Source organism: Salvelinus fontinalis, chromosome 18 (genome assembly GCF_029448725.1).
Source record: "Salvelinus fontinalis isolate EN_2023a chromosome 18, ASM2944872v1, whole genome shotgun sequence".
NCBI classification, from domain to species: domain Eukaryota; kingdom Metazoa; phylum Chordata; class Actinopteri; order Salmoniformes; family Salmonidae; genus Salvelinus; species Salvelinus fontinalis.
In genome coordinates, this window is record NC_074682.1 from 46,506,409 (window position 1) to 46,527,330 (window position 20,922).

The 20,922-nt window shown below is 42.4% G+C and overlaps 1 protein-coding gene across 8 annotated transcripts in view; it reads left to right on the forward strand.

Moving 5' to 3' along the window:
- The first annotated feature begins 12,878 nt into the window (after positions 1–12,878).
- Positions 12,879–20,922, forward strand: part of LOC129815638 (eukaryotic translation initiation factor 4B-like) — a 34,415-nt gene continuing 26,371 nt past the window's right edge. For all 8 annotated transcript variants that reach the window (XR_008753455.1, XM_055869618.1, XM_055869621.1 and 5 more), the window contains exons 1-3: positions 12,879–12,952; positions 16,660–16,812; positions 17,054–17,259. Coding sequence is in view for 7 of the 8 variants with exons in the window: in XM_055869618.1 (XP_055725593.1) it covers positions 12,940–12,952; positions 16,660–16,812; positions 17,054–17,259 (372 nt within the window). In the remaining variant the exon portion in view is untranslated. The remainder of the gene's footprint in view (positions 12,953–16,659; positions 16,813–17,053; positions 17,260–20,922) is intronic.

Consider the following 20,922-nt stretch of genomic DNA (forward strand, 5'->3'; position numbering starts at 1 on the left):
TTTCAGTTGAGTGGATGATAGAAAATTGCTATTATTGTTTTTTTCTTTGAAGTAAATTTAGCCCACTTTTGCTAAAATAGAAAATATAGGCTACTGATGGTGCCTTGAATACCGGTTTCTTTCATTTAATGTTCATGTTATGGGGATTTTTATATAAAGGAAATTTGTCTTTTGTGTCTGTTGAAAATTAAAGATTACTGACAGAGCCATAAGAAAATATTGCTTTATTTATCTGATCATATTGGAATATATTTGTTAGGTTTTCAGTAGGTTCAATTAGGTTCACTAGACTATATGCGTCATTTAAAAAATTTTCAATGAACATTCGAACAGTCCGGCCCTCGGCTTGTAGCTAAATTTTTTATTTGGCCCTCCGTCCATTTGACTTTGACACCCCTGCCCTAAGGCAAATCTTGAGGACACATTATGCAGAGAAGGATGCCACTGAACTGTATCACAAGTTGACTAAGACAACACAAGAGTCTGCAACAGAGTCTTCCTAGTCCGAGGCAGAAAGACAGAAAGTGTTATCAGCCTCGTGCCCTATCAAGACTGAAATATGGCACAGAGTTAGTCAAGAGCCAATGCCTACAGGCTATTGTTACTAGATCAACAAATTATGTCTTGAGTGGAGTGCTTGAGAAAATGCAAATTGCCCAGGGCAATGAAAGCAAACGCATGCAAAAGGCCATGGTTTCAGGTAAGTTCACCCCTACTGGAGTGAAAGCAGTACAGAGTGAGGATAAATAGGATAGTGGAGAGGAATGTGACCAGGCAGAACCCCTACAGACCACAGTCCGAAAACAAAATAAATACAATCTCCTCCTGAGTAAAATTGATGCGAACAATGAAGCAATCAAAGAAGTGACCTGACAGGTAACATCATTAGTACAGTCGATGCAGAGCCAGAGTGACAGTTCAGTTAGGAATCGCTCCAACAGAAAACCATGTACAACCAAAAGAGAGAGAAGAAAATGCAAAAGTTATCAGACTGGTCATTAGACTGGTCATCAGACTGGTCATCTGACTGGTTATCTGACTGGTCAACAGACTGGTCAACAGACTGGTCAACAGACTGGCCATCAGACTGATCATCAGACTGGTCACCAGACTGGTCATCAGTGATAGCCATTGGGCAGTAGGATGTAGGATCAGGGGCAAAACACATTCATCAGGAAACGCCTGGGGGTCACCACCATGGAACGCAGAGTGACCTCAGATACATCTAGTTCCATCCAGTGTTGCAGCGGCTGCAGGGCAAAGGGAGAGAGAACCTCGGAGTTGAAGTTGTGTTCATTGGGTCATAAAGCTGCCTATTGTTCCGAAGTGTGCCAACAGGATCATTGGAAACAGCACCAACCTACATGTAAGACTAAGACTGCCCGCAAAAGGAAAGACCACAACTCATCTTGTCCCATGAAACAGAGAGAGTGGGGGCCAACTACTCCAGCTATCCCAAGACATTGTAATGTAGCACAGCTCATTGGAAAAAAATGTAAAGTGTGGTGTTATATGGAGGGCGTAAAGACACAGGCACTTTGGGACACGGGCTCAGGTATCCATCATAAGTGAGGAATGGAGAAGACGGTATTTGCCACACACACAATTAGACCACTGGCAAAAATCAATTTCACATTGCAGTAGTGAATACTACCAACATGACATTACCTTACCAAGACAAACAGTGATAGCGACATTACAGGGATTGTTAGTGTCACCCGGTTCCTGTGCCCAGTGGAGAAAAGGTTACTGTAGCACAGGTTCATGAGAGATCCCCACCGGAGCCCTGACACCAGTCACAGAGTGGTGGGACCCCCCTGTAGATGCACAGCAATAGAGCCATGAAGAACAAGAATTAGTCAAAACAGATTCTCAGAGAAGAATCTGCCATTTTTGCCAAAGATGACATGGACATAGGGTGCATTGAAACTCTCCAAATGGAGATAACATTGACTGATAACATCCCAGTGTCAAAGAGATACAATGGAGTGCCACGCCCCTTGTATGCTGAGGTGAAAAGCCACCTCCAGGGGCTCTTGAACTAAAACTTAATCATACACATCACCTCTGGTCTGTGTACGGAAAGAGGAGTCCAGAAAATACACTTCCTTCAGCACTCCTTGGGCCTTTATGAATGGAACATAATTCCCTTTGGCTTATCAAACTGCCTTCCAACGAAGCATGGAGAAAAGTTTAGAGGGTATAAGAGATACCATATTTGGATGATGTGCTTGTTTTTAGTCAGTCATTTGAACAACATGAGGAAGATGTCCGTCAGGTACTCAGGCAGCAAAATAAATAGTGTGAACTATTCAAGAATGAGGTCTGCTGTTTATGAAAAATAATTTCTGCTGAGGGTTACAGAATGTATGTTAAAGAAATTGTAGAAGTGCAAGAACTGGTAAACAGGCCACCAACAAACGTGAGAGAGCTGAGGAAACTACTGGGGTTTCTAGGGTAATACAGGGGTTATGTACAGAACTTCTCACAACATGCTAAATGTCTCTATGATTTACTAGCAGTGAAGTCAGAGACCCCAGCATCCGGGAAGCGAAAGACCAAGATAGCTATGCAGTCGGGACAGGCTCCGCCCCACCAGAAAGTTATATGGGAGGATGCTCACCAGAGAGTATTAGAACACTTGGTAAGTGTGTTGACTAATACACCTGTGCTTGCATAACCAAAATTTCAAGAACCCTTTTATCTTGCACGTTGATGCCTCCGAAGAGGGAGGTGTGTTATACCAACAAGAAAGTGGCAAACTGATGGTAATTGGATATGGCTCCTCACCCTGACATAAGCAGAGAGAAACTATCACCTTCACTTGGGGAAACTGGTATTCTTGGCCTTCAAATGGGCAGTGACTGAACGGATTCAAGATGATCTCTTTAACGCTCCCTCTGTGATTGTACAGGGATAGTAACCCCTTGACATACAGTACCAGTCAAAAGTTTGGAAACACCTACTCATTCAAGGGTTTTTCTTTATTTTTACCATTTTCTACCTTGTAGAATAATAGTGAAGACATATGGAATCATGTAGTAACCAAAAAAGTGTTAAACAAATCAAAATATATTTTATATTTGAGATACACAGTCTGTAGGTGTGTTTTGGGTCATTGTCCTGTTGAAAAACAAATGATAGTCCCCCTAAGCGCAAACCAGATGGGATGATGTATCACTGCAGAATGCTGTGGTAGCCATGCTGGTTAAGTGTGCCTTGAATTCTAAATAAATCACCAACAGTGTCACCAGCAAAGCACCCCCATACCATCACACCTTCTCCTCCATGCTTCATGGTGGGTAATCCGTTCACCTACTCTGCGTCTCACAGAGAGACGGCGGTTGGAACCAAAAATCTAAACTTTGGACTCATCAGACCAAAGGACAGATTACCACCAATCGTGTTTCTTGGCCAAAGCAAGTCTCTTCTTATTATTAGTGTTCTTTAGTAGTGGTTTCTTTGTAGCAATTCGACCATGAAGGTCTCCTCTGAACAGTTGATGTTAAGATGTATCTGTTGCTTGAGCTCTGTGAAGCATTTATTTGAGCTGCAATCTGATGTGCAGTGAACTTGAATGAAGTTATCCTCTGCAGCAGAGGTAACTCTGGATCTTCCTTTCCTGTGGTGGTCCTCATGAGAGCCAGTTTCATCATAGCACTTGATGGTTTTTGCGACTGCACTTTTCCGTATGCAATTTTCCGTATTGACTGACCTTCATGTCTTAAAGTAAAGATGGACTGTCATTTCTATTTGCTTATTTGAGCTCTTCTTGCCATAATATGGACTTGGTCTTTTATCAAATAGAGCTATCTTCTGTATACCACCCCTACCTTGTCACAGCACAACTGATTGGCTCAAACACATTAAGAAGGAAAGGAATTCCACAAAGGAACTTTTAACAAAGCACACCTGTTAATTTAAAATGCATTCCAGGTGACAACCTCATGAAGCTGGTTGAGAGAATGCCAAGAGTGTGCAAAGCTGTCATCAAGGCAAAGGGTGGCTACTTTGAAGAATCTCAAATATAAAACATATTTTGATTTGTTTAACACTTTTTTGGTTACAACATGATTCCATATGTGTTATTTCATAGTTCTGATATCTTCACTATTATTCTACAATATAGTAAATAAAATAAATCCCTGGAATGAATAGGTGTGTCCAAACTTTTGACTGGTACTGTATGTACTAACTACAGCGAGACTGAATACCACTGGTTATCGCTGGGTGGCGGAGCTGTCTAACTTCAATCTCACACTGAAGTATCGTCCTGGAAAGGTAAACACTGACTCAGACTTTCTGTTACGTTCTCCTTTGCTTGCTGAACATTACATGGAAGAATGCACAGAGAAACACTCGCCTGAGACGGCAAAAGCAACACTCAATAATGTTCAGGCACAATAGCATGACTTGAGTAACTTGGATATCCGTGGTCACGCTAAGGCCATCAGTGCAAGATGAGCTGTCAAGGTAAGGGGGAACAATTACAGACTGACTGTCTCCACACGATCTCATGCAGGTTCAGTTAAAGGATGCAGCTGTATCAAGAATCTTGGAACTGAAAGGGCTAAGCCAAAACCAACAGAATGTCAACAAGAGTCATGCAAAGTCAAACAGTTACTGCAAGAGTGGAACAGACTCCATGTCTCACCAGAGGGATTATTACAAAGGAAAACAGCAAAAAGGACACAAATTGTGGTACCAAGTCAGTATAGAACACTAATTTACAAGTACTTACACACTGAAATGTCCCATAAAGGAACAGAAAGAGTGTTGAACTATCACGACTTCCGCCGAAGTTGGTCCCTCTCTGTCACGCCCGGACCTTAGAGATTCTTCTTATTCTCTATGTTTGGTTAGGTCAGGGTGTGACTCGGGTGGGAAATTCTATGTTTTCTGTTTCTTTGTTTTTGGCAGAGTGTGGTTCCCAATCAGAGGCAGCTGTCTATCGTTGTCTCTGATTGGGGATCATACTTAGGCAGCCCTTTTCCCCACCATTAGGTTGTGGGATCTTGCAGATCTTGGGATCTTGCATCCTGCAGCAAAAAAAATATTTTTGAAGACTTTTCCCCAAAGTTTGCCTTTGTGTCAAATATCCATAACGATCAGGGAGGAGAGTTTGAAAATCAGTTATTCAGAGCCTTGCAGAACTGTACGGGAATAGCCAATTCCAGAGCCTTGCCATATCCTCCACAGGGGAATCCAGGGGAGAGATTTAACCTATTGTCAATGTTGTGCACACAGATTAAGAGAGAAATGCTAACTGGGGTGGTTATCTTAAAATCTGTCTAGGACAGGCGTTCCGCTAGCGGAACCCCTCGACAACATTCCGCTGAAAAGGCAGCACGGGAAATTCAAAGAAATATGTAACTTTCACACATGAACAAGTCCAATACAGCAAATGAAAGATAAACATCTTGTTAATCTACCCATCGTGTCCGATTTCAAAAATGCTTTACAGCGAAAGCACAACATATGATTATGTTAGATCACCGCCAAGTCAAAAAAACACAGCCATTTTTCCAGCCAAAGATAGGAGTCACAAAAAGCAGAAATAGAGATAAAATGAATCACTAACCTTTGATCATCTTCATCAGATGACACTCATAGGACTTCATGTTACACAATACATATATGTTTTGTTCGATAAAGTTAATATTTGTATCCAAAAACCTCAGTTTACATTGGCGCCATGTTCAGAAATGCCTCCAAAATATCCGGAGAAATTGCAGAGAGCCACGTCAAATAACATAAATACTCATCATAAATTTTGATGAAAGATACATGTTTTACATAGAATTAAAGATACACTTGTTCTTAATGCAACCGCTCTGTCAGATTTAAAAAAACTTTACAGAAAAAGCAAACCATGCAATAATCTGAGACGGCGCTCAGAACAACAAAAAATAATTCCGCCATGTTGGAGTCAACAGAAATCAGAAATTACATTATAAATATTCCCTTTCCTTTGATGATCTTCATCAGAATGCACTCCCAGGAATCCTAGTTCCACAATAAATTGTTGTTTTGTTCTATAATGTCCATTATTTATGTCCAAGTAGCTACTTTTGTCAGCACGTTTAGGACACATATCCAAACGCTCGTGCAGGTCCAGCCGAACGTCGGACGAAAACTTCAAAAAGTTATATTACAGGTCGAAGAAACTTGTCAAACTAAGTATAGAATCAATCTTTAGGATGTTGTTATCATAAATATTCAATTACGTTCCAACTGGAGAATTCCTTTGTCTGTAGAGAAGCAATGGAACGCAGGTCGCTATCATGTGAAATGCGCGTGACCAGGACCTGGCTCTCTGCCAGACCACTGACTCAAACAGCTCTCATCTGGCTCCACATCACAGTAGAAGCCTCATTCAAGGTTCTACAGACTGTTGACATCTAGTGGAAGCCGTAGGAAGTGCAAACAGATACAGATCCATATCCTACTGTGCATTCAGTAGGGGCTGATTTGAAAATTGACCAACCTCAGATATCCCACTTCCTGGTTGGATTTTTCTCAGGTTTTCGCCTGCCATATGAGTTCTGTTATACTCACAGACATCATTCAAACAGTTTTAGAAACGTCAGAGTGTTTTCTATCCAATAGTAATAATAATATGCATATATTAGCATCTGGGACAGAGTAGGAGGCAGTTCACTCTGGGCACGCTATTCATCCAAAAGTGAAAATGATGCCCCCTATCCCAAAAAAGTTTTAAAAAGGTAATTCATGCATGTAATTATATCACCGGTGATGCTCCTGGGTTCTCACCATATTTCCTGCAATTTGGAAGGGCTCCACTGCTACCTGTTGACCTTGTATTTGGGTTGCAGATAAAGTAACAGAAGAAATCATACCAGGATTATGCTAAGAAGTGGAAACAACAGATGGCGGAAGCTGATGACATCGCCATAAGAAACATGGAGAAATGAACAGCAAAGTGAAAAGCCTCAGAAGAAAATGAGTTCGGTTCTGGTCTCAGGGGATCGTGTACTGGTGGGGAACATGTCAGAACGTGGGGGGCCGGGAAAGCTAAGATCACATTGGGAGGATCAAATACACGTGGCGGTAAACAGGAAAGGTGATGACAGCCCTGTCTATGAGGTCAAACCCGAGAGGGGTACAGGCAGGTCCTGGGTTCTGCATCGCAATATGCTCATGTCATGTAATTCCCTACCATTTGAGGAGCCAGTTCAAGCACTGAGTAGAGGTCTGTGGAGAAAGGAACCACTCCAGCATAGAGGTCTGGGAGGAGCTGATGGTTCAGAGACTTAATCATTCCATGATGAAGTGGACACTGATTCATTGGGGTCAACCATGACCTTGCCCCACCGGTCGGACCGGCGGGGCAAACCTTTAACACTTAATTTTTTATTTATTTATTTAACTAAGCAACTCAGTTAAGAAAAAATCTTATTTACAATGACCGCTTACACCGGCCAAACACAATCACAGCCAGTTGTGATACAGCCTGGATTTGAACCAGGGTGTCTATAGTGACACCTCTTGCACTGAGATGCAGTGCCTTAGAACACTGCACCACTCAGGAGCCACTTTAGGGCTGCCAAGCGCTTATCAGGATATGAATTAGAGATGTTCAGATTTGTTCATTTAAATATAATAAAAATTGACTTTACTAATCACAGTGAGATAATGTTTAGTAGGAGTTGCGTCTTTGCCGATATAGGTAGACTGGGCATGTCTATATAGTTATTGTCACGACTTCTGTTGAAGTCGACTCCCCTCCTTGTTCGGGCGGTGTTCGGCGGTCGACGTCACCGGCCTTCTAGCCATCTCCGCTCCATTTTTCATTGTTCCATTTGTTTTATCTTGTTCCCCGCACACCTGGTTTACATTCCCTAATCAACTGCATATATACATTCCTCTGTTCCCCCCATGTCTTTGTGTGGGATTGTTTTGTTACGTGTTTTGTATTGTATCATTTTCTTTGTATATCCCACACACCTAGCTGGTTTTTCCCCCGGGTACTATGTTGCAACCCGGAGTATGTTTAATCGTTAAACACGTTTTGCTTATTTATGACTTTGCCGCACTTTTGCCTTTGGCTGGAGGTTTGTTGGACACTGTTGCGTCCGTCTGTTGTTTGCTTCTGCCGAATAAAGTGTGCGCCTGATCACAACTCTCTGCTCTCCTGCACCTGACTTCATCACCAGTAGCGCACACGCTGACAGTTATATGGGTGTTAGTTCAGTTTTCTCAGGTGTTCTCTTGACCAGTACTTACATCCTCTGTTTTGAGGCCAGTTAAATGTTTGGGACAACATTCCATTTTTGCAGGGTAGTGTTGTAAGGGGCTTAATACAGTTGTATTCCAGCCACTACTTGGGTGAAGCCCATAGGAAATGAAGAAGAAAAGTTTAAGTGGACTGGGGAGAGGAAGAAAAACAAACAAAAAATGCTGTAAACTGCTGTTACATCATGCTGAAATGATTAAAATTGATGGGGCTGCAGTGGAGAGGTTCAAAAGCTTCAAGTTCCTCAGCGTGCACATCATAGAGGACCTGACATGGACCCATCACACCGTCATCGTGGTGAAGAAAGTGCGACAGCCCCTCTTCAACCTCAGGCAACTAAATAGATTTTGCATGGCCCCTCAGATCCTCAAGAACTTCTATATAGGCACCATCGAGAGTACCTTGTCTGGCTGCATCACCGCCTAGTATGACAACTGCGACCACAAGGCTCTACAGAGGGTGGTGGGAACTGGGAATGGCCCAAAACATCACTGGGAGCAAGCTCCCCGCCCTCCAGGACATTTACACCAGACGGTTTCTGAGGAAGGCCTGGAAGATTGTCAAGGACTCCGTCACCCGAGCCACGGACTATTCACTATTCACACACAGACTATTCACTCCGCATCAGGTCCACCACCAGGCAATCAGACTGTTGAATAGCTAACCCTAGCTGTCTACCTGCCCAGACCTGCACCTTAGATAATATTTGGGTAAGACTTTCTATTATACAGCATTATACATGTACCCATAATGCACTATGATATAGTAATAATTCAGTATAAGTTTAGTTATAGACACATAAAGACTCATATAAACTCATGCCCCCCGAGTGGCGCAGTGGTCTAAAGCACTGCATCTCTAGCACTCAGTGCTAGAGGCTTCACTGGTTTCGATTCCAGGCTGTATCACAACCGGCCGTCATTGGGAGTCCCATAGGGCAGTGCACAATTGTCCCAGCGTCGTCCAAGTTTTGGCGGGGGGCCAACATTGTAAATAATAATTTATTCTTAACTGACATGCCTAGTTAAATAAAGGTTAAATTAAATAAATGCAATTCTTCTGATGCATTACAGTCATAATCACTTATAATGTACAGCAACATATGTAGCGCTTCATAATTGCTGGTCACTTTTTCCTCAAGGATCATACAGCATTATAATGACTGTCAATGTGATTCATTTCTAACCTTTTTGTCAATGAGCAGCACATCATTATTACTGCATCCTAATCTTTGTTTTGGTGTGTTATAGCATACTTATAAGCCACAATAAAGTAATATTCTTTGATTGCTTTAGGTAAGGTGATGAAAGTCAGACAGCTATTTGCTGACATTGAGGTATATGCTGATGTTGAGGCCAAGTCGCTCACCCACCATTGCACCTTGTATCAAATGGTGAGCTGGACCTTGCTTTACATGCACAGACAGTTACATTGTTATGTGTTCATCTACAAAGCCCTTCTGGGTAAACGACCTTTCTACCTCTGTAGCCGGCTCTTGTTCACCAGTAGCAGTTACCAGACACGGTCTACTAGGTGGTTGGTAAAGCCTCAGGGCAGTTACGGAGAAAGGCAAGACTGACTTTTCCTATTGTGCACCAGAGGCATGGAACAGTCTGCAAAATGTGGCATGGAACTTCACCAAGATGTACTAGTGCCCCTTAGTTTTAGGCCAGAGTTTTAAACTCACTATGTTCAGGAGGAGTGTAAATGTTTCCTGTAGGCCGGATTGCTCTTGATAACGTGTTGTTGTATGTTTTTTTCCCTGGTTAAATAAGCTGTTACTGTACAATTCTAAAGTTGTCATTGTATGGTTTTTTTCCTGGTTAAATAAGCTGTTACTGTACAATTCTAAAGTTGTCATTGTATGTTTTCGTGAAATGTCAGGACTTTTTGGAGGGTAAAAATGTTTGACCATTAAAAATGCTATTTTCCCAAACCCCTAACCCTAAACTTAACATTTATCCTAAACCTAACCCTAACCGTAACCCCAAAAACCCTAACCTTAACCCTAACCTTAACCCTAGCCATAACATTAACATTAACCTGAACACCAAAACCCAAAATCAAACCCCTTAAGCTTAAAATAGCATTTGAACAAATTCAGGACTTGAAAAAAGTCTTAAATGTTAGGACTTTTGGAGTCCGGATTATGTAGGAAAACACGCACACACACACACACACTGTCAAAACTGCTGTTCTATTTATATACTATTTTATTCAATTGCAACACCAAGACATTATCCACTTCATATTTGTAAATAAAGTCATACTTGACATATCACATTCATAATTTATGCTTTAACTAGCTATATATGCAAAAGGTTAGGAAACACTGTCACCACTGATAAATCCACAATAATTGAGAATTTCAATAAGCATTTCTCTACGGCTGGCCATGCTTTCCACCTGACTACCCCTACCCCGGTCAACTGCCCGGCACCCTCCACAGCAACCCGCCAAAGCCCCCACCATTTCTCCTTTACCCAAATCCAGATAGCTGATGTTCTGAAAGAGCTGCAAAATCTGGAACCCTACAAATCAGTCGGGCTAGACAATCTGGACCCTCTCTTTCTAAAATGATCTGCCGAAATTGTTGCAACCCTTATCACTAGCCTGTTCAACCTCTCTTTCGTATCGTCTGAGATTCCCAAAGATTGGAAAGTTGCCGCGGTCATTCCCCTCTACAAAGGGGGAGACACTCTAGACACAAACTGCTACAGACCTATATCTATCCTACCCTGCCTTTCTAAGGTCTTCGAAAGCCAAGTTAACAAACAGATTACCGACCATTTCGAATCCCACCGTACCTTCTCCGCTATGCAATCTGGTTTCAGAGCTGGTCATGGGTGCACCTCAGCCACGTTCAAGGTCCTAAACAACATCATAACCGCCATCGAGACATTACTGTGCAGCCGTATTCATCGACCTGGCCAAGGCTTTCGACTCTGTCAATCACCACATTCTTATTGGCAGACACGACAGCCTTGGTTTCTCAAATGACTGCCTCGCCTGGTTTACCAACTACTTCTCTGATAGAGTTCAGTGTGTCAAATCGGAGGGCCTGTTGTCCGGACATCTGGCAGTCTCTATGGGGATAACACAGGGTTCAATCCTCAGGCCGACTCTTCTCTATATACATCAATGATGTTGCTCTTGCTGCTGGTGATTCTCTGATACACCTCTACGCAGACGACACCATTCTGTATACTTCTGGCCCCTCTTTGGACACTGTGTTAACTAACCTCCAGACGAGCTTCAATGCCATACAACTCTCCTTCCGTGGCCTCCAACTGCTCTTATACGCAAGTAAAACGAAATGCATGCTATTCAACCGATCACTGCCCGCACCTGCTCGCCCGTCCAGCATCACTACTCTGGACGGCTCTGACTTAGAATACGTGGACAACTACAAATACCTTGGTGTCTGGTTAGACTGTAAACTCTCTTTCCAGACTCACATTAAGCATTTCCAATCCAAAATTAAATCTAGAATTGGCTTCCTATATCGCAACAAAGCATCCTTCACTCATGCTGCCAAACATACCCTCGTAAACTGACCATCCTACCGATCCTCGACTTCGGTGATGTCATCTATAAAATTGCCTCCAACACTCTACTCAACAAATTGGATGCACTCTATCACAGTGCCATCCGTTTTTTCACCAAAGCCCCATACACTACCCACCATTGCGACCTGTATGCTCTCGTTGGTTGGCCCTCGCTTCATACCCGTTGCCAAACCCACTGGCTACAGGTTATCTACAAGTCTCTGCTAGGTAAAGCTCCACCTTATCTCAGCTCACTGGTCACCATAGCAGCACCCACTCGTAGCATGCGCTCCAGCAGGTATATCTCACTGGTCACCCCCAAAGCCAATTCCTCCTTTGGTCGTCTTTCCTTCCAGTTCTCTGCTGCCAATGACTGGAACGAACTGCAAAAATCTCTGAAGCTGGAGACTCATATCTCCCTCACTAGCTTTAAGCACCAGCTGTCAGAGTAGCTCACAGATCACTGCACCTGTACATAGCCCATCTGTAAACAACCCATCTATCTACCTACCTCATCCCCATACTCTATTTATTTATCTTGCTTTTTTGCACCCCAGTATCTCTACTTGCACATTCATCTTCTGCACATCTACCATTCCAGTGTTTTAATTGCTATATTGTAATTACTTCGCCACCATGGCCAATTTATTGCCTTAACTCCCTTATCTTACCTCATTTGCGCTCACTGAATATAGACTTTTTGTTTTCTTTTGTTCTACTGTACTATTGACTATGTTTTGTTTATTCCATGTTTAACTCTGTGTTGTTGTATGTGTCGAATTGCTATGCTTTATCTTGGCCAGGTCGCAGTTGCAAATGAGAACTTGTTCTCAACTAGCCTACCTGGTTAAATAAAGGTGAAATAAAATAAAAAATAAAAACATTGTGACCACATCAGTTTTACTACTATGCATACTACTTTCTTCTACTATTTGTTTTTATTACACAAAAGGTATTCAAGTATATTTGAAATGCCTGAAATTGGTCTCTACCATGATATAATATTATTAATAGAAAATAGTAGACAGCAAGTGCAAGGCTGGAGGGATTTGAGGCTCGCGACCAGATGCGCGTTCTCGATTATAAACCTCTGACGCCTTCATCCGGGAATCTGGTACGAACTCGCTCTCCAACATGGCGGCGCCAGGTGAGGTTTATGTGGGTGAACGAGCTAGGTCGGGTGGGAGATTTCAGAGGGTATTAGCTCGACACAATTTAGCAAATATCGTTTGACGAGTGTCTACAGCTTGTCGTGTCAATCTGTGTCGGTGTTCTATGTGTATATTTTCATCAAATTACTGTTTCTCAGGGATAAAGACGCCGCTGCCGGCTAAGGGATCTAGCTAGCTAACGTCGTTAGCTTCGCGAGGCAGCTATTTGCTCAGAGTTTAATAATTTCTTCCCGGTGTTTTTCATTGAGTGATATGTTACGGGTATTGCGTTGACTTTAGGGTGTGCCTTTGGATTGTATTAGACATTTAAGTAGTTCGTAATGTTATTCATAAGCAACTGACACATTGTGTCTAAGTAGTCGACGATTTACTGTGGCGCTAAGACAAGCAAGCGCATTTCTTGTAGGAGGGTCTGGTTCAGTGGCATGGGGTTCTCAAGGAATTTCCCACGTGCGGATTTTGGTAACCGATTGGTGAAGTAGGACAGTTGCTGGACGCGTCCTATCGCTGGCCTCCCCTCAAATGTTAGCACGCTGGCGTATTTAATGATGTCAGCCACATGCCATTAGCATAGGCCTTAAAGTATTCCCGGTAAGCAGTCCTTTGCTGACGAAGCCAGTGGATGTAATGACAATGGCTAGCTAAGCAACTAGCTAGCTCGTTAGCTTACTAACATACCAGTGGTAGCTTCAGCTGTATTCGTTTCAGCTGTGTTAGTTAGCTTGGAACCATCCAGTTTCGAAATTATTTGGTTAATGTTGGCTAGGTTAAGGAAATATGGCTACATTGGCAAGAATGACTCACTGGCTATTTCCCCAGTTTGGTTTCACGTAATTCATAATGATTCACCACGTGGAAGGCACTACTTTGCACCTAGGCCTGACTTACACGCTGTTTGCTAGGATAATTTAATATTTTGTAGCTTGTTCTACAGTGTGTATTAATGGTATTGTTGTCACTCGCTGCACGAGTACCATCACCATTCATTGTAAACCGTGTGTGACCCACTGACAAGATACCAATTGTAAACAGGCTGTGTTTGCGATGCTCTGTAGTGTGTTAAAAGAATGCCCTGACAGCTGGGATTTTCACAATGAAGCTGCCAGCCCTCTTTGTTTTTCCCAGTCCGCGTCAAACCAAAACAAACCGACCAAACCTGCTCCATCAGAAGAGCTGGGTCTCATTGAAACCAGTAGCCAACCAATTTAGTCACAATAACAAATGTAATGTCTGTCACACACACACCTAAAGTGTTGTTGCCCTTGAAGAAACAACCAAACTCTCTGTTGCTGAAAATAGGATAAACTGTAAAAGCACTTATCAGTGATGCCCAATTTTGTTTTAGAGCGTTTCAATATAGTGGCAGTTAATATGCCGTGAGAGAGACCACTCCCTGTTTTAGAAGCAGGTTGGCATTCATGGGAATGACTAGCGTACTGGAGGCAGCTTTGCAGGGTAATCACTAGCTGGCCTTAACCACACTTCTAACCTTATGCCTTAACTTTAAATTTAGACCAAAAAGCACATTTTTGTTTTTGTTAATTTTTACAATATGTAGCCAGCTTCAACTTTGCAGCTGGCCATTCTAGTGGAAATCTCTCAGCTCTGCCTCCAGTACAAGATTAATCTCAATAAATGTCATCCTGCAGTTTAGAGTGGGGCCAAGGCTCATCTGGCTGGCTTTGGACCCACATACACTATGAAGACCTATTAGACAGACACACTGTTTCATTGTCATGGCCTGCACGTCATTGCTCCTTTATCTGACACGATGCTGGACTGGAGCACTCCACAACAGTGAGAAATTACTATTTGTTCGCATGCAGCTGTTGGCATAAAGGGTGGATTGAGGACTTTTCTAAACCAATGCGCTTGTTTTGCCTTCGTCAGAGAATGTCAATGGCAGTTTGTGAAAATGACGTAACATAGTTTCAGGAATTTCCACTAGCTCGGTATAGACACTTTCATTGGTTTCCAACGCAATGCAGGACTGCCTGGAGGTAGAGGGCTGCACTCCTGCGGAATGCCAACAGGACCTGCTGGTCCCAATAGAGATCATAGCAGCCAATCAGCATTTTTCATGCTGCGGTTGGGAGCGGGCAGTCTGTCTGACTATTTTGGGATGAAAATAATTGTTTCGCAGATTTGAAAACGGCTTTCGTTTTGCGTTGTATGCATTAGCCTGCCTACTGTATTAAAAACACCTATTTGTTGCATTATTCACATAGTCATAGTGCTTTAAGTTAAGTAGCCTGCCTCTCCTCCTAGTTAGGTGTGCAAAATCAAGTGCGTCTGTATATGTGTTGTCTCAATTAAATAGAGTAGGCTGCCTATGCATTGGGGGAGAATCAGGTGGCAGTTATCTTTCCAAGGATTTTATATTAAATGTGATTAGACAATAGTTTACTACGGTGTCTGTAAATAAATAATAATGTAAGAAGTGAAGGGCGCTCAACAGACTTGAGTCGAGGTGCAATCAAACAAATAGATTATTGAAAAGACACAATGCGCGCTTAGGCTAAAAATGGTGAGCGAGTATTGCCTCTTCATTTTCTATAAATATTTTTTCCCCATTTGTGTCTGCTTGCAAATCGTCCTCCTAAAAGGTAGGCTATATCCTATATGCTAACGAGAAAGTGCAACTGTCCTCAACATTTTTGCTACTTCAAGTTCAGTATCCATACGTGGAGTTCAAGTGCATGTGTTGTCTCAATTCAAGACTAGGCTTGGGTGATACTGTTTATATCATATACTGGGGTATGTTTTGAAATACAGACGGTATGATTTTCAGTACTGTTTTATACATTTTATTTAGGGGGTGTTGTGTGCTACTCAACTGCTTACAAACTAATTATAAGAAATCTAAGATGTCAAATTATACCGACCCGTATACCCCACTATGGTAAAGAGACGGTATGAAAATCTGCATTCCGCCCAACCCTAGTAGGCTATAGCCTATGCATGGACGGCAAAGCACAGGGCCGTTATCTTTACAAGGGAATTTACTTCCTAAATATGATTACTACATTGCCTAGAAATAAATATTTATCACCCATATTTGTCTCTATCTGAAAACAGTCTCACTCCTAAAACATATCTCAAGAGAAAGTGCACGTCTCTTCAAACTACGTCTAGCCTGTTTGATTATCAGCCAGTAATACCGAAAGCCTAATAATGGGACACGTGACAATCTCTGGCAATTTAACCTATTTCTTGGGTTATTTTTGTGGATTTTGATATTGCCTGTAGGGTGCAAAATTGCTTGGACCATGGCTGGCAAGTGAGCTGTGTCACATACGCCTAAAATAACATTGAAGGACTGTGGTTGGGTTCGGACCTGTTGCGCGTATTAGTAGAACAGAAATCCAGCGGAGTGCGGTATGAAAAGCTGCGGGCGGAATGAATAAATCCATCTCTCGCAGACCTCTACCTCGAGTCTAGTAGTCACAAATCAAGTTAAATGGACCGCTTGTAGTGGTCTATGACTTCGTAATTACATCATACAAAATGTCTTCCAAATGTACCCCCTATCTCTTACGTAAGAGACTGGCAACCATGCTAATCCAGACCCTTAGATTGGAAACTAGGGACTAGTGGTCGTTTTTGGACAGTTCACCTCTGTACATTACATTTCCCTTCAATGTTTCATGCAGCCCACTGATCCCCCTCTCACCCTCTCCAGCTAAGAAGAAGGGGAATAAGAAGGGGAAGACCCTGACCCTCACTGACTTCCTGGCAGAGGACAATGGGAGTGGAGGCAATGCTCCACCACCGCAACCCAGCTATGCCAAGTCCACCAGCTGGGCTGACGAGACGGATGACCTGGAGGGAGATGGTGAGAGACACAACATGATGCTTGATGAGATCTCATATGGGGGCTCATCCAAAGATGCAAACTTACCAGGGTTTCACATTCACTAGGGTGCAATGCTAATAACTATGCAGATCAGTGAAATGTAGCATTGGGAATCATGTCTTGTTGTTCCACAGTACATTTCTATCTGTTTTTGATGACGTTGCACCTGTCAATGAAAAAATATATCCCTCTTCCTTACTCCTCCCACTCTTTCTCTCAGTGTCCACCTCCTGGCACTCAGGGGAGGACAGTTATCGGGCCCCGGCCATTGATCGCAACATCCTGCCCACGGCGCCACGGTCGGCCCGCGAGCCCAACGTGGACCGGTCACGCCTCCCCCGCAGCCCCCCCTACACCGCCTTCCTGGGCAACCTGCCCTACGACGTCTCTGAGGAATCTATCATGGACTTCTTCCGGGGCCTAGCGGTACGTACTAGATCCTGTCAGAACGGCAACTGTGTTAACAAAATCTGTGTTTTCAGTAGGCACAAAATGGTGCAAAAATGCTTTGCACTCCTACCTGGACATGTCTATGTTGTGCCGACTCAACATGACTCTGGTGTGGGAAGGATACCACACACTTTTTACATTTACATTACATTTAAGTAATTTAGCAGACGCTCTTATCCAGAGCGACTTACAAATTGGAAAGTTCATACATATTCATCCTGGTCCCCCCGTGGGAAATGAACCCACAACCCTGGCGTTGCAAGCGCCATGCTCTACCAACTGAGCCACACGGGACCACTTGTATATTATTATTTATATATCTTATTTATTTAACTAGGCAAGTCAGTTATGAACAAATTCTTATTTACAATGACGGCCTACCCTAGCCAAATCTGGACAATGCTGGGCCAATTGTGCGCTGCCATATGGGATGCCCAGTCAAGGCCGGATGTGATACAGCCCGGATTCGTTCCAGGGACTGTAGCGATGCGTCTTGCATTGAGGTTAGGGCAGGTTGGTATAACATATTTTGTGATATACTGGTATTGATGCAGTGACCAGTTTGGGTTTTTACTTTACCTTCTAAATCAAATCAAAGTTTATTTGTCACGTGCGCCGAATACAACAGGTGTAGACCTTACAGTGAAATGCTTACTTAAAGGCTCTAACCAATGGTGTGGGAAAAAAGGTGTGTGTAGGTAAGTAAAGAAATAAAACAACATTAAAAATACACTTGAAAAAAGAGTAGCAAGGCTATATACAGACTCCTGTTAGTCAGGCTTATTGATGTAGTATGTACATGTAGGTATCGTTAAAGTGACTATGCATATATGATGAACAGAGAGTGGCAGTAGCGTAAAAAGAGGGGTTGGCGGGTGGTGGGACACAATGCAGATTGCCTGGTTAGCCAATGTGCGGGAGCACTGGTTGGTCGGGCCAATTCAGGTAGTATGTACATGAATGTATAGTTAAAGTGACTATGCATATAAGATAAACAGAGAGTAGCAGCAGCGTAAAAGAGGGGTTGGGGGGGGGGCACACAACGCAAATAGTCCAGGTAACCATTTGGTTTAGTCCAGGTAACCTTTTGAGGATCTCAGGACCCATGCCAAATCTTTTTAGTTTCCTAAGGGGGAATAGGCTTTGTCGTTCCCTCTCACGAATGTCTTGGTGTGTTTGGACCAATCTAGTTTGTTGTTAATGTGGACACCAAGGAATTTGAAGCTCTCAACCTGCTCCACTACAGAATGTGGACGTGCTCGGTGCTCCTTTTCCTGTAATCCACAATCATCTCCTTAGTCTTGGTTACGTTGAGGGATAGGTTATTCTAGCACCACCCGGCCAGGTTTCTGACCTCCTCCCTAGAGACTGTCTCGTTGTTGTCGGTGATCAGGCCTACCACTGTTGTGTCGTCAGCAAACTTAATGATGGTGTTGGAGTTGTGCTTGGCCATGCAGTCGTGGGTGAACAGGGAGTACAGGACGGGACTAAGTACACACCCCAGGGGAGCTCCAGTTTTGAGGATTAGCGTGGCAGATGTGTTGCTAACTACCCTAACTACCTGGGGGTGGCCTGTCAGGAAGTCTAGGATCCAGTTGCAGAGGGAGGTGTTTAGTCCCAGGTTCCTTAGCTTGGTGATGAGCTTTGAGGGTACTATGGTGTTGAACGCTGAGCTGTAGACAATGAACAGTATTCTCACATAGGTGTTCCTTTTGTTCAGGTGGGAAAGGGCAGTGTGGAGTGCAATATACCGGCATTTTAATGTTTGGTTTGTTAAATGTGATACGCCATGTGTAATGTCACTTTATAGTTCACTTTACTACTTGAGTCATCTCCGTTCTTTCTCTCCATGCTACTTTCCACAATCTAGCCAAGCCCCCTGTCACTCAAGGAGCGCATTTGATGTTTCTCAACCATGCCACTTGCGTTCAGTCTGCATGGTCAATGCAGCACATGTAACAATGTTGACAACAACAATGCGCTTTTTACTTTGCTTCTTAATATAAATCCACTAGAGTTCTATAATGGCACGATTCATTTGTTTCTTACATCAGCAAACAGCTTGTTTGTCTTTTCTTAGCAAGTTGCCCTGAATCTTGAGACACTAAATGTTAATTGCTAATAGCTATCTAGCTAGCTAATAAATGTACTGAGTAAGAGCAAACGTCACTAGCTAACACAGCCTGATAATACCAGTGATGGTGTAGACCTAAATCGGCATGTTTGTGCAACAGTATCTTCTAAATCAGAGGAGTATGAAAAGCAAGAATATGTTAGCTACATGAAGTAGCTAAGAGAGAACATGCAATGTAGCCAAAGCTTATAGGGTCTACTAGGAAACACTTAACATTTTAGTTCCTACCCTGTCACAATAACTCCTCCCTGGCATTTTAATTTGTTGTCTCAAACATCACTGTATTCAAAGTGCGCACTATTATATTCTAACCATAGAACAGTCATTCTATTTCCATGATTCCAACAGTTTTGCTTGAATTCGCAAGTCAAATCGCAATTGCAACATTTGGTTAAAAAGTCCTAGATAGGGCTGCACGATATGGGCAAATTATGTGGCAGTGTGTAAATTCTCAATTGAGCACTAGTGTCAAGTACTTAAGTAAAAATACTTGAAAGTACTACTTAAGTCGTTTATTTTTTGGTATTTGTACTTTACTTTGCTATTTTTATTTTTGACTACTTTTACTTCACTACATTCCTAAATAAAATACTGTACTTTTTACTCCATACATTTTCCCTGACACCTAAAGTTAGCAGACAGGAAAGTTGTCCAATTTACGCACTTGTTAAGAGAACATACCTGGTCATCTACTGCCTCTGACCTGAAGGACTCGCTAAACACACATGTTTTGTTTGTATATTAGGTCTGATTGTTGGAGTGTGCCCCTGGCTAGCTGTTTAAAAAATAAATATGGTGCCATCTGGTTTGCTTAATATAAGGAATTTAAAATGATTTATGCTTTCACTTTTGATACGTAAATACATTTTATCAACTACATTTACTTTTGACACTTAGGGATATTTAAAACCAAATACTTACACTTTTACTCAACTAGTATTTTAGTGGGATGACTTTTACTTGAGTAATTTTCTGTTAACGTGTCTACTTTTACTGAAGTATGACAATTTGGTACTTTTTCCACGGCTGCAATTGAGTGCAGGAAATGCGGAAATGATAGAAGTGATGAAATTTGTTTTGGTTGAATTGAACAGTATAAAACAAAAATATCAGAATGGAGAAAGACTCATTGAAATCACTTGGTGTGTTGCCACCCTAGGATCACTCACTACTCATAAAGCAAATGTACAACTTATTATTCAAAAACTAAAAACAGTCAAATACCATACACATTTTTTTTAAATATAGTGATATAATATTTTGGCCATATCGCCCAGCCCTAATTGAGATGCAATGCCTTAGACCGCTGTGCCACTCGGGAGCCCAAACATGTAGATCTTTATGGAGATAGATCTACATTTTCAACACAGTGTAGATCTGTGTTGATTGACTGCTACTATCAGTATATAGGAAAGGGGAACTGTAAAACATTTACTATTATAAGGGTTTGCACCAAAAACAAATCTATTCGACTCTTTACCAAACTTAGTTTTTGCTGACCAGCC